Source organism: Salminus brasiliensis, chromosome 21 (genome assembly GCF_030463535.1).
Source record: "Salminus brasiliensis chromosome 21, fSalBra1.hap2, whole genome shotgun sequence".
Classification (NCBI taxonomy): Eukaryota; Metazoa; Chordata; class Actinopteri; order Characiformes; family Bryconidae; genus Salminus; species Salminus brasiliensis.
The window spans coordinates 12,768,071-12,787,077 of NC_132898.1; the positions used below are offsets into that span (position 1 = coordinate 12,768,071).

The 19,007-nt window shown below is 40.5% G+C and overlaps 1 protein-coding gene across 3 annotated transcripts in view; it reads left to right on the forward strand.

The window, feature by feature from the left end:
* hdac11 (histone deacetylase 11) overlaps window positions 1–19,007 on the forward strand; it is a 77,062-nt gene that overhangs the window by 18,930 nt on the left and 39,125 nt on the right. For 2 of the 3 annotated variants that reach the window (XM_072666083.1, XM_072666082.1), the window contains exons 4-6: window positions 618–718; window positions 3,613–3,639; window positions 5,143–5,259. In XM_072666083.1, coding sequence (XP_072522184.1) covers window positions 618–718; window positions 3,613–3,639; window positions 5,143–5,259 — 245 coding nt within the window. The remainder of the gene's footprint in view (window positions 1–617; window positions 719–3,612; window positions 3,640–5,142; window positions 5,260–19,007) is intronic. The other variant, XM_072666084.1, reaches the window with a different exon arrangement.

Here is a 19,007-nt window from a genome sequence, read left to right on the forward strand (position 1 = left end):
CCGACTCCACATATAGCGCATGACAGCATTTGTGATTTCAAAGTTAAGTTGGGAGTTTGTGGGGCAGAGGGTTATGGAGTTAAGGAAAAATGGCGAGATGAAGGGATGGACGGGAGCAAGAGGAGGTAGGCAGAGATAATGAGGAAAGCTGAACCCCGGCGGGAGCAGCAGAAGGAGCAGGTAAAATCCTCTGGCTTTGAGCACAAGGTCAGAGGAAGAGTGCAACTCTGGCAGCGCTTCAGATAAACCCGTCAGCAATAAAACCTCTTCTCCTCATGGCTGTGTTTATCAGCAGAGCACCACACCATCACCGCTCTTTTAAGCGAGCGCGGAAACAGCTTGTTAAGCTTTGTATATTGTAGTTGTAGCAATACTTTATGGAAGCAATAATCTTGTATTTTATGACAGTTTATATCAGCCTTACCTTTGGAGGTTGCAGTTGTCACTGGTGATAACTAAACCATGCTCAAATTTTATATAAAGTATTTTGAATCTTTCAATATGTTGTGTATAAGAGGATTTTTTAAATAACCAACTATGCAAATATTTATATAATTACATAATTGTGTTGTGCTTCCAGATCCAGAGGCAGAAATCTCTCTCTGCTTTCTCCACAGAGGAGCAGTTTATCACGGATGAAATGATAGTGCCAGCCCGGGAGGCCAGTGAGGAGGATCTTTTGGTGGTTCACACCAAACGCTACCTGAACAGACTGAAGGTACAGCTGATCAACTCAGTCTTTGTTTGCTGCCTCTGTTCTGTACGGTTGATTACCACACGTCACCATTTCTGTACCTAGACAAGAACAGAAAACTCGGTGACTTGAACCTGACCTGTAAGAGTAGAAAATGCGTCGTTGCTGAATTAATCAATTCACCATATCCATTAATGCCTCGTTGTCTTACTCAGTTTTAATTTACTCTGTATAATCAGTTTAGCAGTATCCACATTTTTCATACCATCTCCAAATGGGGTGAGGATAGTTACTTGTGGGTGGCCCTATGTTTACTGGTTTTGTGTCTGCTCATGTCATCTGCTTTATTTCCAAAGCGAAAAATGTTCCCTTTTCTCACAGTTGGTATTTGGTCACTTACTCAGATAACAGGTGGACCAGTGTAGTGGTGGGGGTCTTGCCCACAGACTTTTATTGGTGTAGTGCAGCACACTACAGCTCACTGACAGGTAGTAGTGTTATTAATGGTGTACAATTTTAAATCAATCATTTATTAATATTAAACCGTCAGTCTCGCAACAACTGCAAATTTTAAACTGCTCTGTAACAAAAACGGTTAGCTATTGCCAGTCCTTTTGTTTTCCTACCTGTTCACAGCATGTGAGCATAAGTGGTGGTAGATGAGGTAGGCTGATAGAATGTCTAACCAAAGTTGTTTCTAGGAATTTTTATCCAACTTTCCAATAAAGTTGAATTACGTTGAATTCCTGATTCCCAGATATAGCCTCATTGGTAGGGATATGCAGTAACAACCATAAGCTACCTTTACTCACATTTTGTTCACAATATCATGAAAGTGTAGAATTGTGAAACCAGTGTGAATCGCATTGAGCCCTGGGCTGAGTGTATCGTTATACCCTTTCTTGCATTATCCTTTACTGAATTCAGCAGCTGCCCATTGACTTCTTTACATATTGAGTCAGAAGGCTTCCAGTTCTTCACTAAGTACAGAAAAGCAGGTCAGAAGTGTTGTCTACAGCAATCCACCGTACAATACAGATGCGGCAGAGGTTGAAAACACCAGAATATGATGAAGAATTCCTTTAAAACTAGGCAAGAGTTGCAAAACAAGAACTCAGGACTGCTTTTCAGAACTGAATGTGTGACTTGCAAAGTGATCCTGAGGCACACTTTAATGTGTTAGCAGTTTAATAGTAAATTAAGTGAACAAATTGTTACATTTCCTGTGTAATGTTACTACTGAGGCAATCTCCATTGCTTGTAAATACTCCTTTCTTTCGGTGTGCGTCATTTTTCCCTCATGAGCGGCTGAACAATGACGGGCAGAAAGCGTGTGCAATTAAAATGCACTGGGTTACCCTGAGGAGGCACTGATTTCCATCCAAATCAATCAGGTCACAGTCCCCCTGCAGATAGACCTGTGCCAAGTTGCTTTTTTTTCCTCTACCATGAGTCAACTGCCCTTCTGCGGCATCTCTGCAAGAAGGCTAAGTTTAGAGAGTTTTTAATGGCTCTGCGGCTAACGACCGAACCCGAATGTGCATGCCCAGGGTCAGCATTCGGCCTGTCATTTTTCACAGCCGTGTATGTGGTGACCTCACCTCATTCAGTGTGTTTCTTCTTGTCTTTGCTTTTTTAGCAGTGAAAGCTGCACATTGGGGAACACATCTTACGCCAAGATTTAAAAGGATACTCAAATAATCAATTTTTAAAAAAATGGGTTTTTATTTTATTATTTTTACAAATCTCAAAAATCATTGGGAGATTGCAAGTTAGATTAGTGATGCCATCCTGGGCCAGAATGGGTGGATCACTGATAATTGTACGTCATTCTGTTGTCTTGCGTCCTTAAGGGCGTGAGTAAGATATAAGATATGAGGGTTCAGGAAACGGCACCGAACATGTTTACAAAATGAGACATATTTCACTCAGCCATCACTTTCAGGTTATCGTTTTAGTCATGTTTTCATGTATTGGCGAATGTAGCTTAGAATTCTTTCCAGGTGCTCTTACTGTTGTATATTGCTGGGTTTGCTCAGCTGAGAATTAACAGTGTTGTACGCCAACCGCTTTATTCAAATTCCAACCTAACAAAACTTAATTTAACTTTAATTAACTTTAATCAGGTTTTCTTAGTACCTTCTCATTAACTGTTGTTCTCCAATTAAAACACAGAGTGGAAAAGACATTCATTTCCCCTCCAGTTTAGTTATGGGTAGTACCATCCACCAGCTAGGCCAAATTTCTTGATGCTGCTAAGCTGGGAGGGTGATGTCTTTTCCATCTAGACAGCTAGATTTCCTTGGTGCTAACTAACTGCCACCTACATAGGCTTAAATCTCACTGTGTCATGGATGGAGGGAAGACCATCCTACTCACCTAGAGAGAGCGAGGCTAGTTATGCTTTTTTGGACTCCTGCCCACGGATGGCTGTGGCAACACCAGAGATTAACCTTGCAGTCTCCCAATGATTGGGCCAGCAGTTAGACAATTGTGCCACTCAAATGAGCTTCTTGGAGCCTGATTTATTTTTCTGTTTTCAGTGTAATTTAAGCGTGCATTTGCTGAGTGTTATTTACTAGTGTCAGGCTTCCATTTCGTCTTAGCATTAGCCCTGTAGCTCAAGTGCAAAAATTAAAGATGCAAACAGATGATCAGCTATATTTCAGTTCTAGGACAGAGGTGGTGAAACTCCGGACTTGGAGAGCCTGCTTTTCTGCATTTCCTTCTCAGGCACACCTAATTTGATTTGCCGACAAGTAACCGGGTTCAGTAGGTGTGTTAAAGCAGGGAAATCAGCAAACTGTGCTAGACTCTATCCTCAGTCCCCCACCCATGTTCTAGGAAGTATCAGTTCTGTCAGTTGGAGGTAGTTCATCACCCTTAAAAATGTGTATTTATTCTCTTTCTGCATGCAGAACGATATCTTGGAAGGCTCAAGAGAGGTATATCAGTTCCACTGTGACAGAATATATTTGCTTCACTCTTATTTATTTATTTTTTTTTACTGTGTAAAATAGTCTAGTAGTGGTTTGTTACCATGGTTTAACATTTTGCCACCCATTTATATTGAGACTGAGTAACTGCCAATGGCAGACAAATAGTAATTGGAATTAGGAGCCCAGTTTACCTGATTTACCAGTTTGTGGTGAGTTGCCCAGAAGTGTTGTAGATGTGGTCATAAGCTGACAGAGCAAACTCTTAAAATTAACCCTTTGAAATCATCATTGCCATCAGTATTATTTCTCACTCGTAGCTCATTGAAACAGGCAGGGAAATGCCTGTATACCTTTACAATTTTGCCATGATTTTGTCACTTACTGGCATTAAAACAACTGTGCATGCCTCTCCTACCTTCCAACTATTTTCTAAGCCCTATAAATCCTCCACTCACCCCTTCACTTCCAAAAATAAAAAAAAAACTTAAAGTTTTTTAAGTTGCTACATTAAGTTGCACTCATTGCTGACACAGATGTGCAAATGCACACACACAGCTTGTCTAGTTACTGTAGAGAAGTACTGCCAATAGAATAGGACTCTCTAGAGCAGATAAATGTGAACCTATTAGGACATTGCCTAATGCCTGGCTTGTTCTGGAGGGGTTTGAAGATCCCCAGAATTGAGCATTGTTCTCTGGCATCCAGTACTTTTGGATGAGTTGGGGGAGTTGGCGCTAAAGTGGGGTGATGAACATCCAACATCCTGATCTCACTAAAGCTTTTGTCGCTGAGTGCGAAATTCAATTCTCACAGCAGTGCTCTTAAATCTAGTAGAAAGCTGTCCTTCCTTGGAGAATAGTGACAGTTGCTCCAACAAAAGCAGGATAGACCCTTGCTTTCAGAAGAGACAGTGAATGTGCAGGTGTCCCAATACTTTTCTTACATGTAGTGTATTTTGCAACCAACATTCTGATCTTCTTTGAGATGCTAAATTGGGCCTATTGAAGCTGGAGGCCTAAATAGGCCTAAATTGGGCCTAAGAACTTGACACAGCTCGAGGCAAGCAAACTTGGATATTCGTTTGCACAGTGCTAATTGCAAGTGCTTATGCTTCCATTTCCAATTAAGATCCATCTTAAGCCCATATAAACACTTGATGTGTCACCTCCACCTACAATACTCACAGCTATCAACCTTGTTCCAACCCCCCCCCCCCCAAAAAAGTGCTTATTTAATAAATTAATATAAATGGAAAAAACTGCTTCTAAGGGTTAATATGGTCATAATACTGCAATGCTTTTGGGGAACTGGGCCCAGGATGTTCACGTTAAGATAGCATTTGTGTTCTGCTTTGATTTTTGTCTCACTGGTGCTTTTTTGTCCCCTCTTTGTTGTTGCTTACTGTATTTTCTTGCTAGACTGAAGAGAGCAGTTTGTGATGGAATGCACTGGTAAAATGAAACTTGCTTTTTAAGCTTGAAATATATGTGTGTTTGTATCCATCTGCAGTGGTCTTTGGTGGTTGCCACCATCACAGAAATCCCTCCTCTCATATTTCTGCCCAACTTTCTGGTGCAGCGGAAAGTGCTGAGGCCATTACGCATCCAGACAGGAGGCACCATCATGGTACGTCATTTAGAGTCCCTCACACATTTTAATACTTTATTTGGAATAAACATATAGAATCAGATATCATAGACAACCCAAATTATAATTCACAGTCATTACACAAGTCATGATAACATTCACAATACACATTTCTCACAGACACAGGGAACAGCGGCTTCTCTAAATATACAGCCTACCTATAATAGCTGAGCCAGAGCAATACTGAGACAAACTGCTTAGCCTTCCTTTTTCTCAAATCTATAATCTGTAGACAACATTCACATAATGTGCCCATTTTGTAGGCTCTCAAACACCAAGACATGTTCATGTTTACATAACCAACTATGTCCATCACATTTAAGATGTCCTTCACATTTAAGATGTCCATCAGACTGGTTCTTTACATTTTTAGAAGTATATCAAAGCTCCATATATAATTTAAAAGAACATCCAACTTCCATGATTATCACACTTCCTGTTCTTTGGTCAATCAAAATAATATTGGGAATGTTCAAACAGTTAAGATTAGTCTGACCACTCTACCATAACCATCTCATGCATATCAATTACCACTTGTAAACTAACTCGCACTGACACATGCCCCAAAAGCTTTCTATAAGCCACAGAATAACAGTGGTTCGTTTCAATTTTATAATGTAGTTTTCATATTATATTACTTTTCTATTCTGTAATACTAATATTCTAAACTAGCCTGCAGTAATATTATTAATGATCTGTACTATTAAGGTCAATAATATAAGAATAATATTATGAAATATATATAAAACAGAAAATGTTGTAGATGTTTGAGATGTTTGTAGAGTGTTTTTTAACTATATTATTGGTTGTTATTGTTGTTTTCCTTTAAATTAATTTAAAGAGAATGTATTTTATCATTATGTATATGTACAAACTGGATTCCAAAAAAGTTGGGACACTAAACAAATTGTGAATAAAAACTGAATGCAATGATGTGTAGATGGCAAATGTCAATATTTTATTCGTAATAGAACATAGATGACAGATCAAAAGTTTAAAGAGTAAATGTAACATTTTAAAGGAGAAATATGTTGATTCAAAATTTCATTGCGTCAACAAATCCCAAAAAAGTTGGGACAAGGCCATTTTTTACCACTGTGTGGCATCCCCCCTTCTTCTTACAACACTCAACAGACGTCTGGGTACAGAGGAGACCAGTTTCTCAAGTTTAGAAATAGGAATGCTCTCCCATTCATGTCTAATACAGGCCTCTAACTGTTCAATCGTCTTGGGCCTTCTTTGTCGCACCTTCCTCTTTATGACGCGCCAAATGTTCTCTATAGATGAAAGATCTGGACTGCAGGCTGGCCATTTCAGTACCCGGATCCTTCTCCTACGTAGCCATGATGTTGTGATTGCTGCAGAATGTGGTCTGGCATTATCTTGTTGAAAAATGCAGGGTCTTCCCTGAAAGAGATGACGTCTAGATGGGAGCATATGTTGTTCTAGAACCTGAACATAGTTCTCTGCATTAATGGTGCCTTTCCAGACATGCAAGCTGCCCATGCCACAAGCACTCATGCAACCCCATACCATAAGTGATGCAGGCTTCTGAACGGAGCGTTGATAACAACTTGGGTTATCCTTGTCCTCTCTGGTCCGGATGACATGGCGTCCCAGTGTTCCATAAAGAACTTCAAATCGTGACTCATCTGACCACAGAACAGTCTTCCATTTTGCCACACTCCATTTTAAAAGACCCCTGGCCCAGTGCAAACGTCTGAGCTTGTGGAGCCTGCTTAGAAATGGCTTCCTCTTTGCACTGTAGAGTTTCAGCTGGCAACGGCGGATGGCACGGTGGATTGTGTTCACTGACGATGATAAAAAAGCTCTTTTTATTCCCAATCATGTTGTCAGTTGACCTAATTGGTGTTAATTGGTCTTCCAGCTGTTCGTTATATGCTCAATTTACTTTTTCCCGCCACTTATTGCTACTTGTCCCAACTTTTTTGGGATTTTTGGGATTTGTTGACGCCATGAAATTTTGAATCAACATATTTCTCCTTTAAAATGTTACATTTACTCAGATTAAACTTTTGATCTGTCATCTATGTTCTATTACGAATAAAATATTGACATTTGCCATCTCCACATCATTGCATTCAGTTTTTATTCACAATTTGTTTAGTGTCCCAACTTTTTTGGAATCCGGTTTGTACGTTATAATATACAAAAATGTATGTTGATGGGAATGTGTATATATGTAGCCTAGACTGATCCTCCCACCATGTTGGAGCACTTTGTAGTTCTATATTACATTATATTAAATGACTCTTGTCCATCTGTTTCTCTGTAGTACCCTCCTTTCACCCTGTTCTTCAATGGGTAGGACCCCACAAGACCGCCCCACCACAGAGCAGATATTATCTGGGTGGTGGATCATTCTCAACACTGCAGTGGCACCAATGTGGTGGTGTGTTAGTGTGACCCACCCACCCAAATAATTGCTCTGGGGGGTCTTGTGGGTTTCCTAACCATTGAAGAGGGTGAAAATATGAAGAGAAACAGATGGACTACAGTCTGTAATTATAAAACTACAAAGTGTATAAGAGTAGTACAGTACACTGCCATTCATTAGGAAGAGCATTTGATTTCTATATTCATATAAACATACTCAGAGAAATTGACAGAGAAATCTGATCCTTGATCTGTATTCAAATTGGGATGAATCTTCTCTTGTTCTATATAAGTACCCTGCAGGAGCTTAAAGTACCCAACAGGAGCTTAAAACCTGCTTAATTTGCCGGCCTGTTCCACTCAGCTTCTTGCTTTATGTTCCATAGCCAGGATATTTTTGTCCTTAGGATATCATCACTTGTGATCATGTTGCAAATTATAAGCAAATCTTCACATTCCCATCTAGAAGATAGCTGCTAGTTTATTCAAGAACATTCATCATCCTCCAACTTTTGCTTTTTACCATCTCGGTTTTTACATGATGTAAGAAAAGCTCTGTGGGCCATTTTTTGGAGGGAAAAAAGCTCTGTGGGGCATTTTTCAGTGTTTTATGAAAGTGTTTGTGAAAGTGAGCATTTGGGTTGCAGGGAAGTGTGAGTGAAGTGCCGTTTTGGGCCCCTCGCTGACAGAAGCGAAAGGGAACCTGGGGAAAAACAGACGGTTTGAAAGTTTCTGAACATCTGTGATAGCGAAGGCTCAGAGGGGATTCACCAGGTAGCACAGCTCCGTTACAGAAAGAGTTCAGTCAGAAAAAGCTAACGGTGATAACAGTGAATGAAAATAAACGAGCTGGAACCTGTGTGCATTGTGCAAACGGCACCATGCTAATTAATAGGCATATTAGCAATAGCAAGGTAGGATTAGCAGCCTTAAAAAAATAAACACAGAAACAGACTTGGGTACGTTTTTTAAGCAGGAAAAAAGCCAGCATTAATGCTCCACCACCAAAACACAGACCTGAGAGAGAGGGAGGGAGTTGGTTGAATTGTGAATGAGTTTGCTAAGTTGAAGACTGGTGAAGAGTGTGTTTGCGTGAATGTCAGAGGAAGGCAGATAGATAAACATGTTAGCGGTGGGATGTCTCTCAAGGTTTTAGTTTTGTTTGGGTTCTTTGCCTTTCCAGTTTTAACCAAATTACCCTCTTATTTTATTAATTGAAACTGCTGTAAATTGCTTTGATAAATGTGAGCACCTTCTGTCACAATTTGTTTATCTGCCCTGAGAGTATATAAAGCAAAATTGCACCAATATGAAATTTCTGGGCTGTGAAAGATAAGCAATAATTTAAGGTGCTGTATATGATTTCAATCCAATACACGTTTGTATGAAATTCAGTGAATGTTGAATGTCTCACAGTTTGCTAGCTCTACACTCTGCCCAAATGTAACTGCACTCGGGCAAGAATGGCGTAGCGCTGTATTACTCCATATGCTTCTTTCACTGACAGTATTGGGCCTTTACCTCTCAAATTGTCCGTAAAAGCATGTGTAAAACTCGTCCTTTAGGACAGGCTTAAAGCACGAATTACACTACCTGGCTATAGAGGGAGTCCAGGAGCAAACACAACAATGCTGTAAAATAAAGTAAGTAAAAAGTAAGTAAGTAAAGTAGACTGTAGCGATGACACAGCATTAAGTTCAAGAGCCAAGTCAAACAAGTCTAAAATCTTTGCTAACAAATGTATTAGTGCTTTTTAGCTTGTTTACTGAATGGAGAGTTTGCATTCCTTTGTTAACTTGGTGCTCCAACTTCAAACTCCATCGCGAGTGAATTAACTTTAGTAGACAGAAAGAGTCAATAAGTTATTGAGTGTTTTATTCATATGATTTACAGCCATTGATTTAAAAACCACTGAAACCCCTAGCTAGCCTGCAATCACTGCCTGAGTCTATTGGATCTGCGCTCTGCATTCAACAGTCAACACTAGAGGCAGGTGAATGTGGGCTTGGCTATTTATCTTCATTGTAATATCCTTCCTTAGCCTATCCTTCTTCTATCTTTCAAAGAAAAAAAGAATAATTTGCTAAGTTGTAGGGTGAGTGTGGCTGTGGGGCAATGGCTCAATGGTTAGCACTGGGTTATTGATGACAGGGTTGAGGGTTTAAATTCCCAGGTGTGCTAAGCAGCCTCTGTTGGGCCCTTGAGCAAGGCCCTTCTCCCCGGGCACCACAGCGAAGGCTGCACATTGCTCTGGGCACTTGTGCTCACTGTATCTCTGTGTGTGTGTGTTTGCTAGTGTGTATGTATGTGTTCACGGCACCAATAACTGCCAGTAGCTGCCATCGTTGTTTGAAAGGTTTTGTTTAAAATTGTAATGGATCCACAGGGCGTTGTATGTTGGGGTTTTAACGGTTAAAAAAAGCTTTCACATACATAGGAAGCCAAGTATCTAGCTCATGCCTGAATAACAAGCTATTTAACCAGCTATTTAAATTTTGTTGCATTTTAAGTTCCCACTCTACATGAAATACAATGACCGTAAGGTCCAAACTGTGAACTACTAAGATGCTAGCTGCCTCATACTCTTAGACAGTAGAAATTTTTTTGAATCAAAAAAGCAAAAAATCCCCCCAAAACATCTTAGTGTTAAGACGATCATAACTGGTAGAGATAGTGTGCAATGTGATGCTTGCTCAACCATTTGAGAATTATGAGCATCCATAACACTGGCGTTTTCTCTCTGTAGCACCAGAGTTATCCGTTATCATTTTTGACAGTAATAAAGATACTAAATCTCTTTTGAAATGTCTGTCTCTATGTTTATGTTTACCAGTGATGGTGCAAATGAACTGAAATGAGCTGTGGTGTAGTGCAGAACACAGAATTTCCTAATTTAAGATACTTCATCAAGCGTGCTATGGCTCTGTGGTATTGCACCATCTTACCTCACATTTTGCTCTGAGCGTTTTTCTTATTGACCCTTATGGGAATGTGGATGCCTGGCATGAATTTATGATGCATTCTAACATTTAGAAGACATTTTTCACTTTAGAAGCTTTTACTGGGAACATTTCTTGTAGTTTAGGCTACATTTTTTTATGTCATGTTCCTCAATTTGAAAGTTAGTGTATTGAGTTGTTTGCCATACTGACCTTTAGATACTTTATGCAGCAATACACAGATGCTTCTGATGGTATACTTGCATCCTTTGAGACTCTTCAGGACAGTTTTTAGAGATTGTGAGAAGTTTCTCTCTGTCTCTCAGGCGGAGTGTGTAATTACCCACCCGTCAGGCTGCTCTCGCTAGCCTCCCGCGCTGCTAATTGACTGCCAGCCTAGTCCGCCTGCAGAGAACCGTCTGGCAGCGTTCTGATTGCAGAGGCAGTGCGTGCAGTGGTTAGTTTCAACTACACAGCGGCCTTTTGGGAGGGAGAGAGAGAAAGAGGCTACTCTAAACACACTGCTCTCGCTCAACTGTGATGGAAGAAGTCAGTATGAGGGTGGGAGTCAGTACTGAGGATGTGTATGTGTGTGGGCAATTGACATTGAAATGTACCTATTTTAGTTTGAAATACAAAAGGTAACTTATTAAAGCTTTAACACAAATTATTAGTATCACTTAATGTATAAAGCCTTTAACGTATTATCCCAGTTTGACACTTTGAACCATTTGTAGATGCAAGCAGAAGCAGCTGCCCTGCTACTGATTAGTACACTCTGTGGACAAAGGTATTGGGACACCTGTTCATTCATTGTTTCTTCAGAAATTAATGAAATCATTGGATTAGAGTTTATACTGCTTTTGTTGGACTAACTGTCTCTCCTGTCTGGGACAAGCTTTCAACTAGATTTTGGAGCATTGTTGTAATGATTTGATTGCATTCAGCGACATGTGTTCATGAGGTCGGGATGTTGGATGATCACCACCCCACCTTATACCAAAAGTATTGGATAGAGAACCATCATTCCAGAGAACACAGTTCCATTGCTCCCTAGCTTAATGCTTAGGCGGCTTCATACCCCTTAAGCCTACGCCTGGCATTAGGCATGTTGCAAATAGGGTCATGTAATTCTGTCTCCTGTTCTATTGCCAGTATGTCTCTTCAGGGACTGGACAAGCTTTGTGTGTGCATTTGCACATCTATGTCTGCAATGGGTGCAAAATAAAGTAGCTGAATGCATTTATGAGAAGGGGTGTCATTTGGAATGTATTTAGAATTGTTTAAGAGTAGCTTTGAATATGACTCTCCTACTAAAAGCAAAGTTTTGTCCAGATACTGCCATGCTATGAATTAAGAATACTTAGTACATCATTTCAGCACTGTCATCGCAATGTGTGCATGCACAGTAGTCACATTGTAGGAAGTGCACTTAAGGCAAATTCATTCAAACACATTGTGCTTTTTGCTGCTTCATAAAAATGGAAAATTTGCACTGTTCTTATTTTCTGTGACCGATTATATCAAATCTTAGAGACACGGAGTGCATTATTAATTTCAGCACTGTTTGTATCATTGACCTCTACTGAAAATTCCTTTTTTGATTTTCTTTTTTTTTTTTTTTTTTTTTTTTTGTAAGGGGGTGGGGCAGTATGGCCAAAAATGTTAATCACAGTATGTATTTTATTTATAATTTTTTTTATTTGCTATTTTGCTATTTTTGTGGCATAAGTGCATAAAATATATAACAAAATAAATAACGGTATCATGTACATAATAAAGGCTTAAATATTAAGCCTTTATTATGTACATGATGAGTATTAAATGGTTTGATGGGCCTCGCAAAATTGCACAATATATGAAGGAATCAATCTGTCTGAAAGAATTTAAGCAGTGTTTATTGTGCAAACGGCATCATAGCGAAAACACGACTTCTAACTTCTAACATTGGCTTATCTACTGGAAATACACACATTTAACAACTGAAGTATATTTAAAGTATATCTGTTGTTTTCAACATCACTGCAGCATGGTCAGAAAGCCACTGGTTAACGATCTCTCCTCTGGTCTCGTAATGGTGAGCTAGCCGATAGTAGCAATGGGTTTATTTTGAAACAGACTGACGTGAATGTTAGTGCTAAGCTTTCAGGCTGACTGTGATGCAAACACAGTGCTAAAAATCTTTCTGCGCTCTTTGTTGTAAACCACAGTATTACGTATGTAAGAAACACGATATGTACTGTGTACCATCATACTGCCAGCAATATTGCAATTGCTATTCAAAGAACCACACACCAAAGGGCCTTGCTTCACCCCGACCCCTGGTATTTAATTTAAAATTCTGTAAGCTGTGAACTAAGAAGTAGTGAGACAAACTGTGAATAACTGAAAAGAACTGTGAAGAACTAAGTCTTATAGCTGAGAGGACAACATCAATAAACCACATCTTTTTCCTGCACAACCTTCTCATTCTCCTGACTTTTCACCTGCAAGGGTAAGGGTAAACAATTCCCAACATACCTCAGCGTAAAATATGATAATGCTCATTACAACCATTGCAGTTTGTACATTTTTACAATTGCAGTTGTAAAAAGTGACTGGGGATGTAAAAAATGGAGATGGAAAAATCGGTCAGCTGTGTACCGGACGATTTTAAGTCTAAATATAATATTAACTATCGGCAGATTATTATTTTTTTTTTGTAAATTGTCAGATCATATTTGCAAGCTCAAGGTTCTCTGTCACAGTTCCTTCTTCAAACGCTAGATGGAACTATGGAGTTTGTGCACATCTGCAGAACTGTATTACAGCCAGTGTTGTACTCCACTCTGTGTGCTGTATTTGCCAACCTGGCAGTTTTTACTGTATCTGACTCAAACTCTTAATTGTAGAATGTGTAAAACTATGTCTCGTGGGGGAAGCAGAGTAAAGACCACTAACTGAATACATCTCGAGAGTACCTCACTCAGCTCAGTATAGTGATTATCAGAACACAGCAGAGCTAACAAACACCGCTAACCACGCAAAACAGCAAATCCAGCAGGCCACATTTAACCACCACCAAAAGCAGCAACCTTCAGAAAGCTAGAGGAATTACATATGAAGTGATGGAGTTGTAGCGCTAGACAAGCTGCCCTATTTCAGTTGTGTTTTTACTCTGAGCTCCACAATGCAGTTCTGTATGGGAGTATACCGGCTCTCTGAGCTGGAGCTTGGAGTTAAACCGTAGTAGTTTAAATGTGTTTGATTCCAAAAGGTAAAGTACATTTCATCCTGGGAGACAGGGAGCAACACAGGAGCTCTGCACAATGATGCATTACCAATTCTGCCTGGAAAGGTTTTAATGTAAAAATCTAGCCATGCCCCAACTGGTATCAGCAAAGGGAATCAGCCCCAAAAGCACTGATTTAGTCAATTTCTTGCAAATAGATTCTTGTTAAGGAGTGCCTACAAAGCTGATGATGATTTTTGCACTGTCCGAAGGCTTACAAACGCTTTGAGCAAAGCCTGGACATTGTAAAGACTAAAGGACTCCATCAGTATGCTCAAGTCCAACCACCAAGCCTTGAGACTTTCACCATGGAGAATGCTAAGCACTTTGCCTACCTTGGCAGCCAGCTTGCACAAAGGACAACACTGGACAAAGAAATTCAATATAGAACTCAATGTTCTGGGAATCTGTGTCCTGTAATCATTATCCTCAGATCACCGCCAAGCTCCTTGTCAACAAAGGCATGGTCCTTCAATCCCTGCTTTACAGTTGCAAGATGGAGCATATGATGAAGCTGGAACAGCAGCAGCAATGTTTTCTTTGAAAGATCCACAACATCCCATGGTAAAATTGATAAACCACTATCAGTATGCAATCTGAAAGCGTGGAAGCTCAATTCATGCACCATCAGCTCAGATGGGCAGGATGTTGCAGCTATTGCCCAAATACTAGTCAAGTCAAGTCAAGTCAAATTTATTTGTATAGCGCTTTTTACAACTGTTGTCGTCACAAAGAAGCTTTACATAATTAGTACTTAATAAAGAACAGAGACAGAGAAGAAAGAAGGAATAACATGAAGCGTCAAAGACCCCCGTGAGCAAGCCAACGGCGACAGTGGCAAGGAAAAACTCCCTCAGAGCTGGAGGAAGAAACCTTGGGAGGAACCAAGGCTCACAAGGGGGACCCATCCTCCTCTGGCCAGACTGTTTTAAACATTAATGATAAAAATTACCAAAGCAGATACAACAGAAAGTTAATAGTGGCAATATTAATAGTGTCAGACAGGCACGAGTCCATCTAGGTTTCAGCACGGCCACCAAACAGGCAGCAGCAGCTGGCGGGTGAGCCATGGGTGGTGGCGGGTTGGGGGGGGACCCGTTGGCCAGACTGGTAGGTGGCAGCTGGTTAGATGCAGGTAGAGGGGACCTCAGCGGGCAATCTTCCTGCAGATCGGGCTGGGTGGCCATTTACTCAGGGAAGGTAAAGAGAGAGAAGTTAGTTCTAAGAGGAATTTTATGGAGTGCAGAGAATGTTGAGAATCAGCATCTGGGTATGTCTGACGACTATGGCAAGTCTGATTATCACAGCATAATTAAAAGGAGAGAGCCAGAAGGTAACACGGACACGGGCGTACCCTGAGAACACCAGCATCTATCTGCTCCACCGTCAACAAACCTGAGTGATCGCGTGTAAGCAGCGAGACGACAGCTCCAGCATCTCAGTGTACTACAATTCCCTGGGTCCGCGAACCCCTGGACCTGCAGCCCTTATCTAAGAAACATTAATTACCAAAAGCTAAACTAAACATATAAGTTTTTCAGCTTAGATACTAGACTGCTGAAGCAGCTTCTGCATGGATCACTGACAGTAGGCAAGAGAATATACGGTACTGGAGGGAAAAAAAAGCTTGAAGGAAAACCTGAAAGTCTACCTAAAGCAATACAGGTACACCTTCAGACTTGGGAACACATGGCCTTGAACTGAAATGCCTGGCAAAAAGTAATTCATGAGGCTATGCTATGCTTAGAGGGCAAACACACTGCCTGTGCCACTGAGTATCAGAAGAGAAGAAAAGTTATTGAATGCTATTGGTCCTAAAACCATTTTGTTTGTTTGTGAAACCTCACCCTGTCTGCAATTTGTCATAATCAGCCTATTGTTTGGTTCTTAACATTTTGAGACCTCCACCTGTGATTGGTCCTAATGGCTGCTTTGTTGGTTCTGCGATATAATTCTCACTGAAGTTGATCTTAACCACCACCTTGTTTGTTCTGAGACCTTCCCCTGACTACAGTAGGTCCTAATCAACAACATAGTTGTTAAGATACCTCCCCCCTGACTGTGATTGGTGTTGATCATCACCTTGTTTATTTAGAGACCGCACCCCTGACTGTGACTGGTCATGATCACCACCTTGTTTGCTCAAAGACCTCCTCCCTGACTGTGATTGGTCATGATCACCACCTTGTTGGTTCTGAGACCTCCTTAGATGATTCTCAATCTGCGTTCTTGTCTGAACATTTGCTACTGTGGATTTGTGAAACGTCATCAGTTGTAGCCCATGTACTTTTCCATTCAAAAATTCACATCTAGCCAAGTAGAGTTCAGTGTCTGCATGTGTTCTTGTTCCGCCTGTGTTATAGAGGATACTTTAGGGCTTGACTTGTGTGGACCTTACAAAGCCAAATATCCCAGAATGCATTATGCACCATGCTGCTATTCCTGTAAAAAATGACTATACAACGACTTTCTGGAGTTTGTACTCACGAGTTGACTTTGCCATGCCAGTACTACCAAGTACTCCAGTCTAAACTTGACATACTTTGTATTGAGAATCCCTCCTTTTAACTGCAGTTGGTCCTAACCACTACCTTGTTTGTCCTGAGACCTTCTCCTGACTGCAATTAGACCTAATCACTACCTTGTTTGTTCTGAGACCTACACTTGACTGCTATTGGTTGTAATCACCACCTTGTTTGTTCTGAGACCTCCTCCTGACTGTGATTGGTCCTAATCACTGCATTGTTTGTGCTAAGCCTTCCCCCTAACTGTGATTAGTCCTAATTGCCACCTTGTTGGTTCTGAGAACTCCTTCTTACCACAGTAAGAAGTCTTAACCACCACTTTGCTTGTTCTAAAACCTTCCCTTGACTTCCATTGAGTTGTAATAAAGATGCTTTTTCACCAATTTAAGTAAATATTCTTTAATCCTTTCAAATGTTCCTCACACATATATCCATGGTGTTTATGGAACCAAAAGTGGTTCTTTTGTGGCATCACTCAAAAACTCCTTTGTAGCACCGTATAGGTCACATAAATACAAACACATCTGACTAGAAGTCTGTGTGTGATTAGGGTCTGCAAAGAGAAGGCCTAAGCCATAGTTAAGTGTGAATGTGATCCTCTGCTTGCTCTGAGTAGAGTTCTGTATCTGTTTACTCTGGGAGAATCTCCTCATTATGTGACTCTGCTGAGGTGATTATGACTTGGGGTGGATTTATACTGCAGGTGGAAAGTGCTTTTGGGGAGCTTTTAGGGAGCTCCAGGTCTGTTAGAGCTTTGTCATTCTTCTTAGTTTCTCTGCAGGAAAAACACACCCACAGCTTCTATATCAGAAATAAACCAAATCTTAGATCCATCTCTCAGAGAAAAGACAACAGTTCCTGCTGTTTAAGCCCAGCTTCCTGTGTCTACATCAGGTTTGATAGAGGTTTACAAGATGTTTGCTTGGTTTGGGAGAGATGAACATGCTTATGCTTGCTCCAGCTCGCTTAAAAACGAACTCAGCACCTGTACTCATGTTGCACAGTGATGATTGAAGTTTAAAACAATGTGTTGTCCTGGGGTTATCCATAACCCACTGCTCAGGAGTTAATTGTTTCTCAGTGTTTCTGTTAATAACTTTGCAATAACATGCATCTCTACTGTAGATCTCTTTTTCCATTGCATTGCCAGATTGTATGTGACTCACATCTGGAGGATGAGTGTGTCCGTCATCTGCCTCTCATCTGTAATTCGTGAAGTCATGCACCCATCTATGTTTTGTGTTAAACAAACCAATGGACAGTCAAAAGCCATTTATATAAAAAATATATTTTATTTATTCATCCACCACTTGTGTGAAATTAAGACTCTGATGAACTTTGAAGTTTCAAGCACAACAAACAAAACAATTCGTCTACACAAGTAAAGGTACATGAAGTATTAACTTAATAACTTAAGTTCTAAAATCTGACTTTTTTTAGGTTTAGGATTAGAGTATCTCCTAACACAGTGCTCTAGATCACATGGGGGCTCATTACAGAGATTGCTCTGAACATTTTGATGTTTATATATGTAGTTTATCAAGTTATTTGCAAGAGAATATAAGTAGTTATGCAAACATTGAGAAAAAATGAGTGTATAGAGAGAGAGAGAGAGGGGATGAAAGGGGGAGAGTGGAGAGAGAAAGTAAAGCAGAAAAGAGAGAGGAAAGAGAGAAAAGCAAAGGAAAAAGAGAGCAAGGGCAAGAAAAACCAAGGACAGAGATTGAATAAAAAAAGGAATAGAGAAATTGGGGGGGGGGAGGGGTGTAAAGGAGAAATAAAAAAAGAGAGACAGTGTGTGTGTGTGTGTGAGGGAGAGAGGGGGAGGGGCAGCGAAGAAAAAAGATGAAAAGAAAAGAAAGAGGAGAGTAATTGAGAAGAGAGCGAATAAATGGACAGAAAGGGACAGAGTGAAGAGAGATGGTTGGGTGAGAGAGAAAAGCAGAGAAGAGGATGGAGAGAAAGAAACAGTGAAGAGGGGGTAGAAAGGGGGAAAGAGAGAGATGAAGGGGGAAGAAAGGTCGAGAAACACGGATAGAAGAAAGATGGTGGAGAGACAGAAAAGAAAAGGTGAGGAGTGAGAGAGATGGACAGAGTAAAGAGAGCAGAGATACAAAAAAATTACACAGAGAGAAATGATGAAGCAGTCCCTTGGGGCAGAGCGCTGGGTTATTGATGACTGGGTTGTGGGTTTGGTACCTGGGTTCACTAAGCTGCCACTTTTAGGCCCTGCTCTGCTCCCCAGGCGCTGCAACGATGGCTGCCCTCTGCTCCAAGCAGATGTGTTCTATGTAACACAGTGTGTGTTTACTAGTGTGTATGCATGTGTTCACTGCACAGATAAGTTAAATGCTGTGTCCAACACGAATGGCATGATTGTCTTTGTCCTTGAGAGAGAGAAGAGAGATTGAGAAGAGAAGGAGAGAAAAGAGAGAGTAAGTGAGTAAGAGAGAGATCAAACCAGAAATAGAGACGGAAAGAGAAGGAAGAGTGGAGAGAGGAAGAGAAGAGAAAGAGAGAAGGAGAGGTACAGGCATTGGAGAGAGAAGAGAAAGAGAAACAGGCAGTGATCAGTAAGAGAAAGATAGAAAAAAG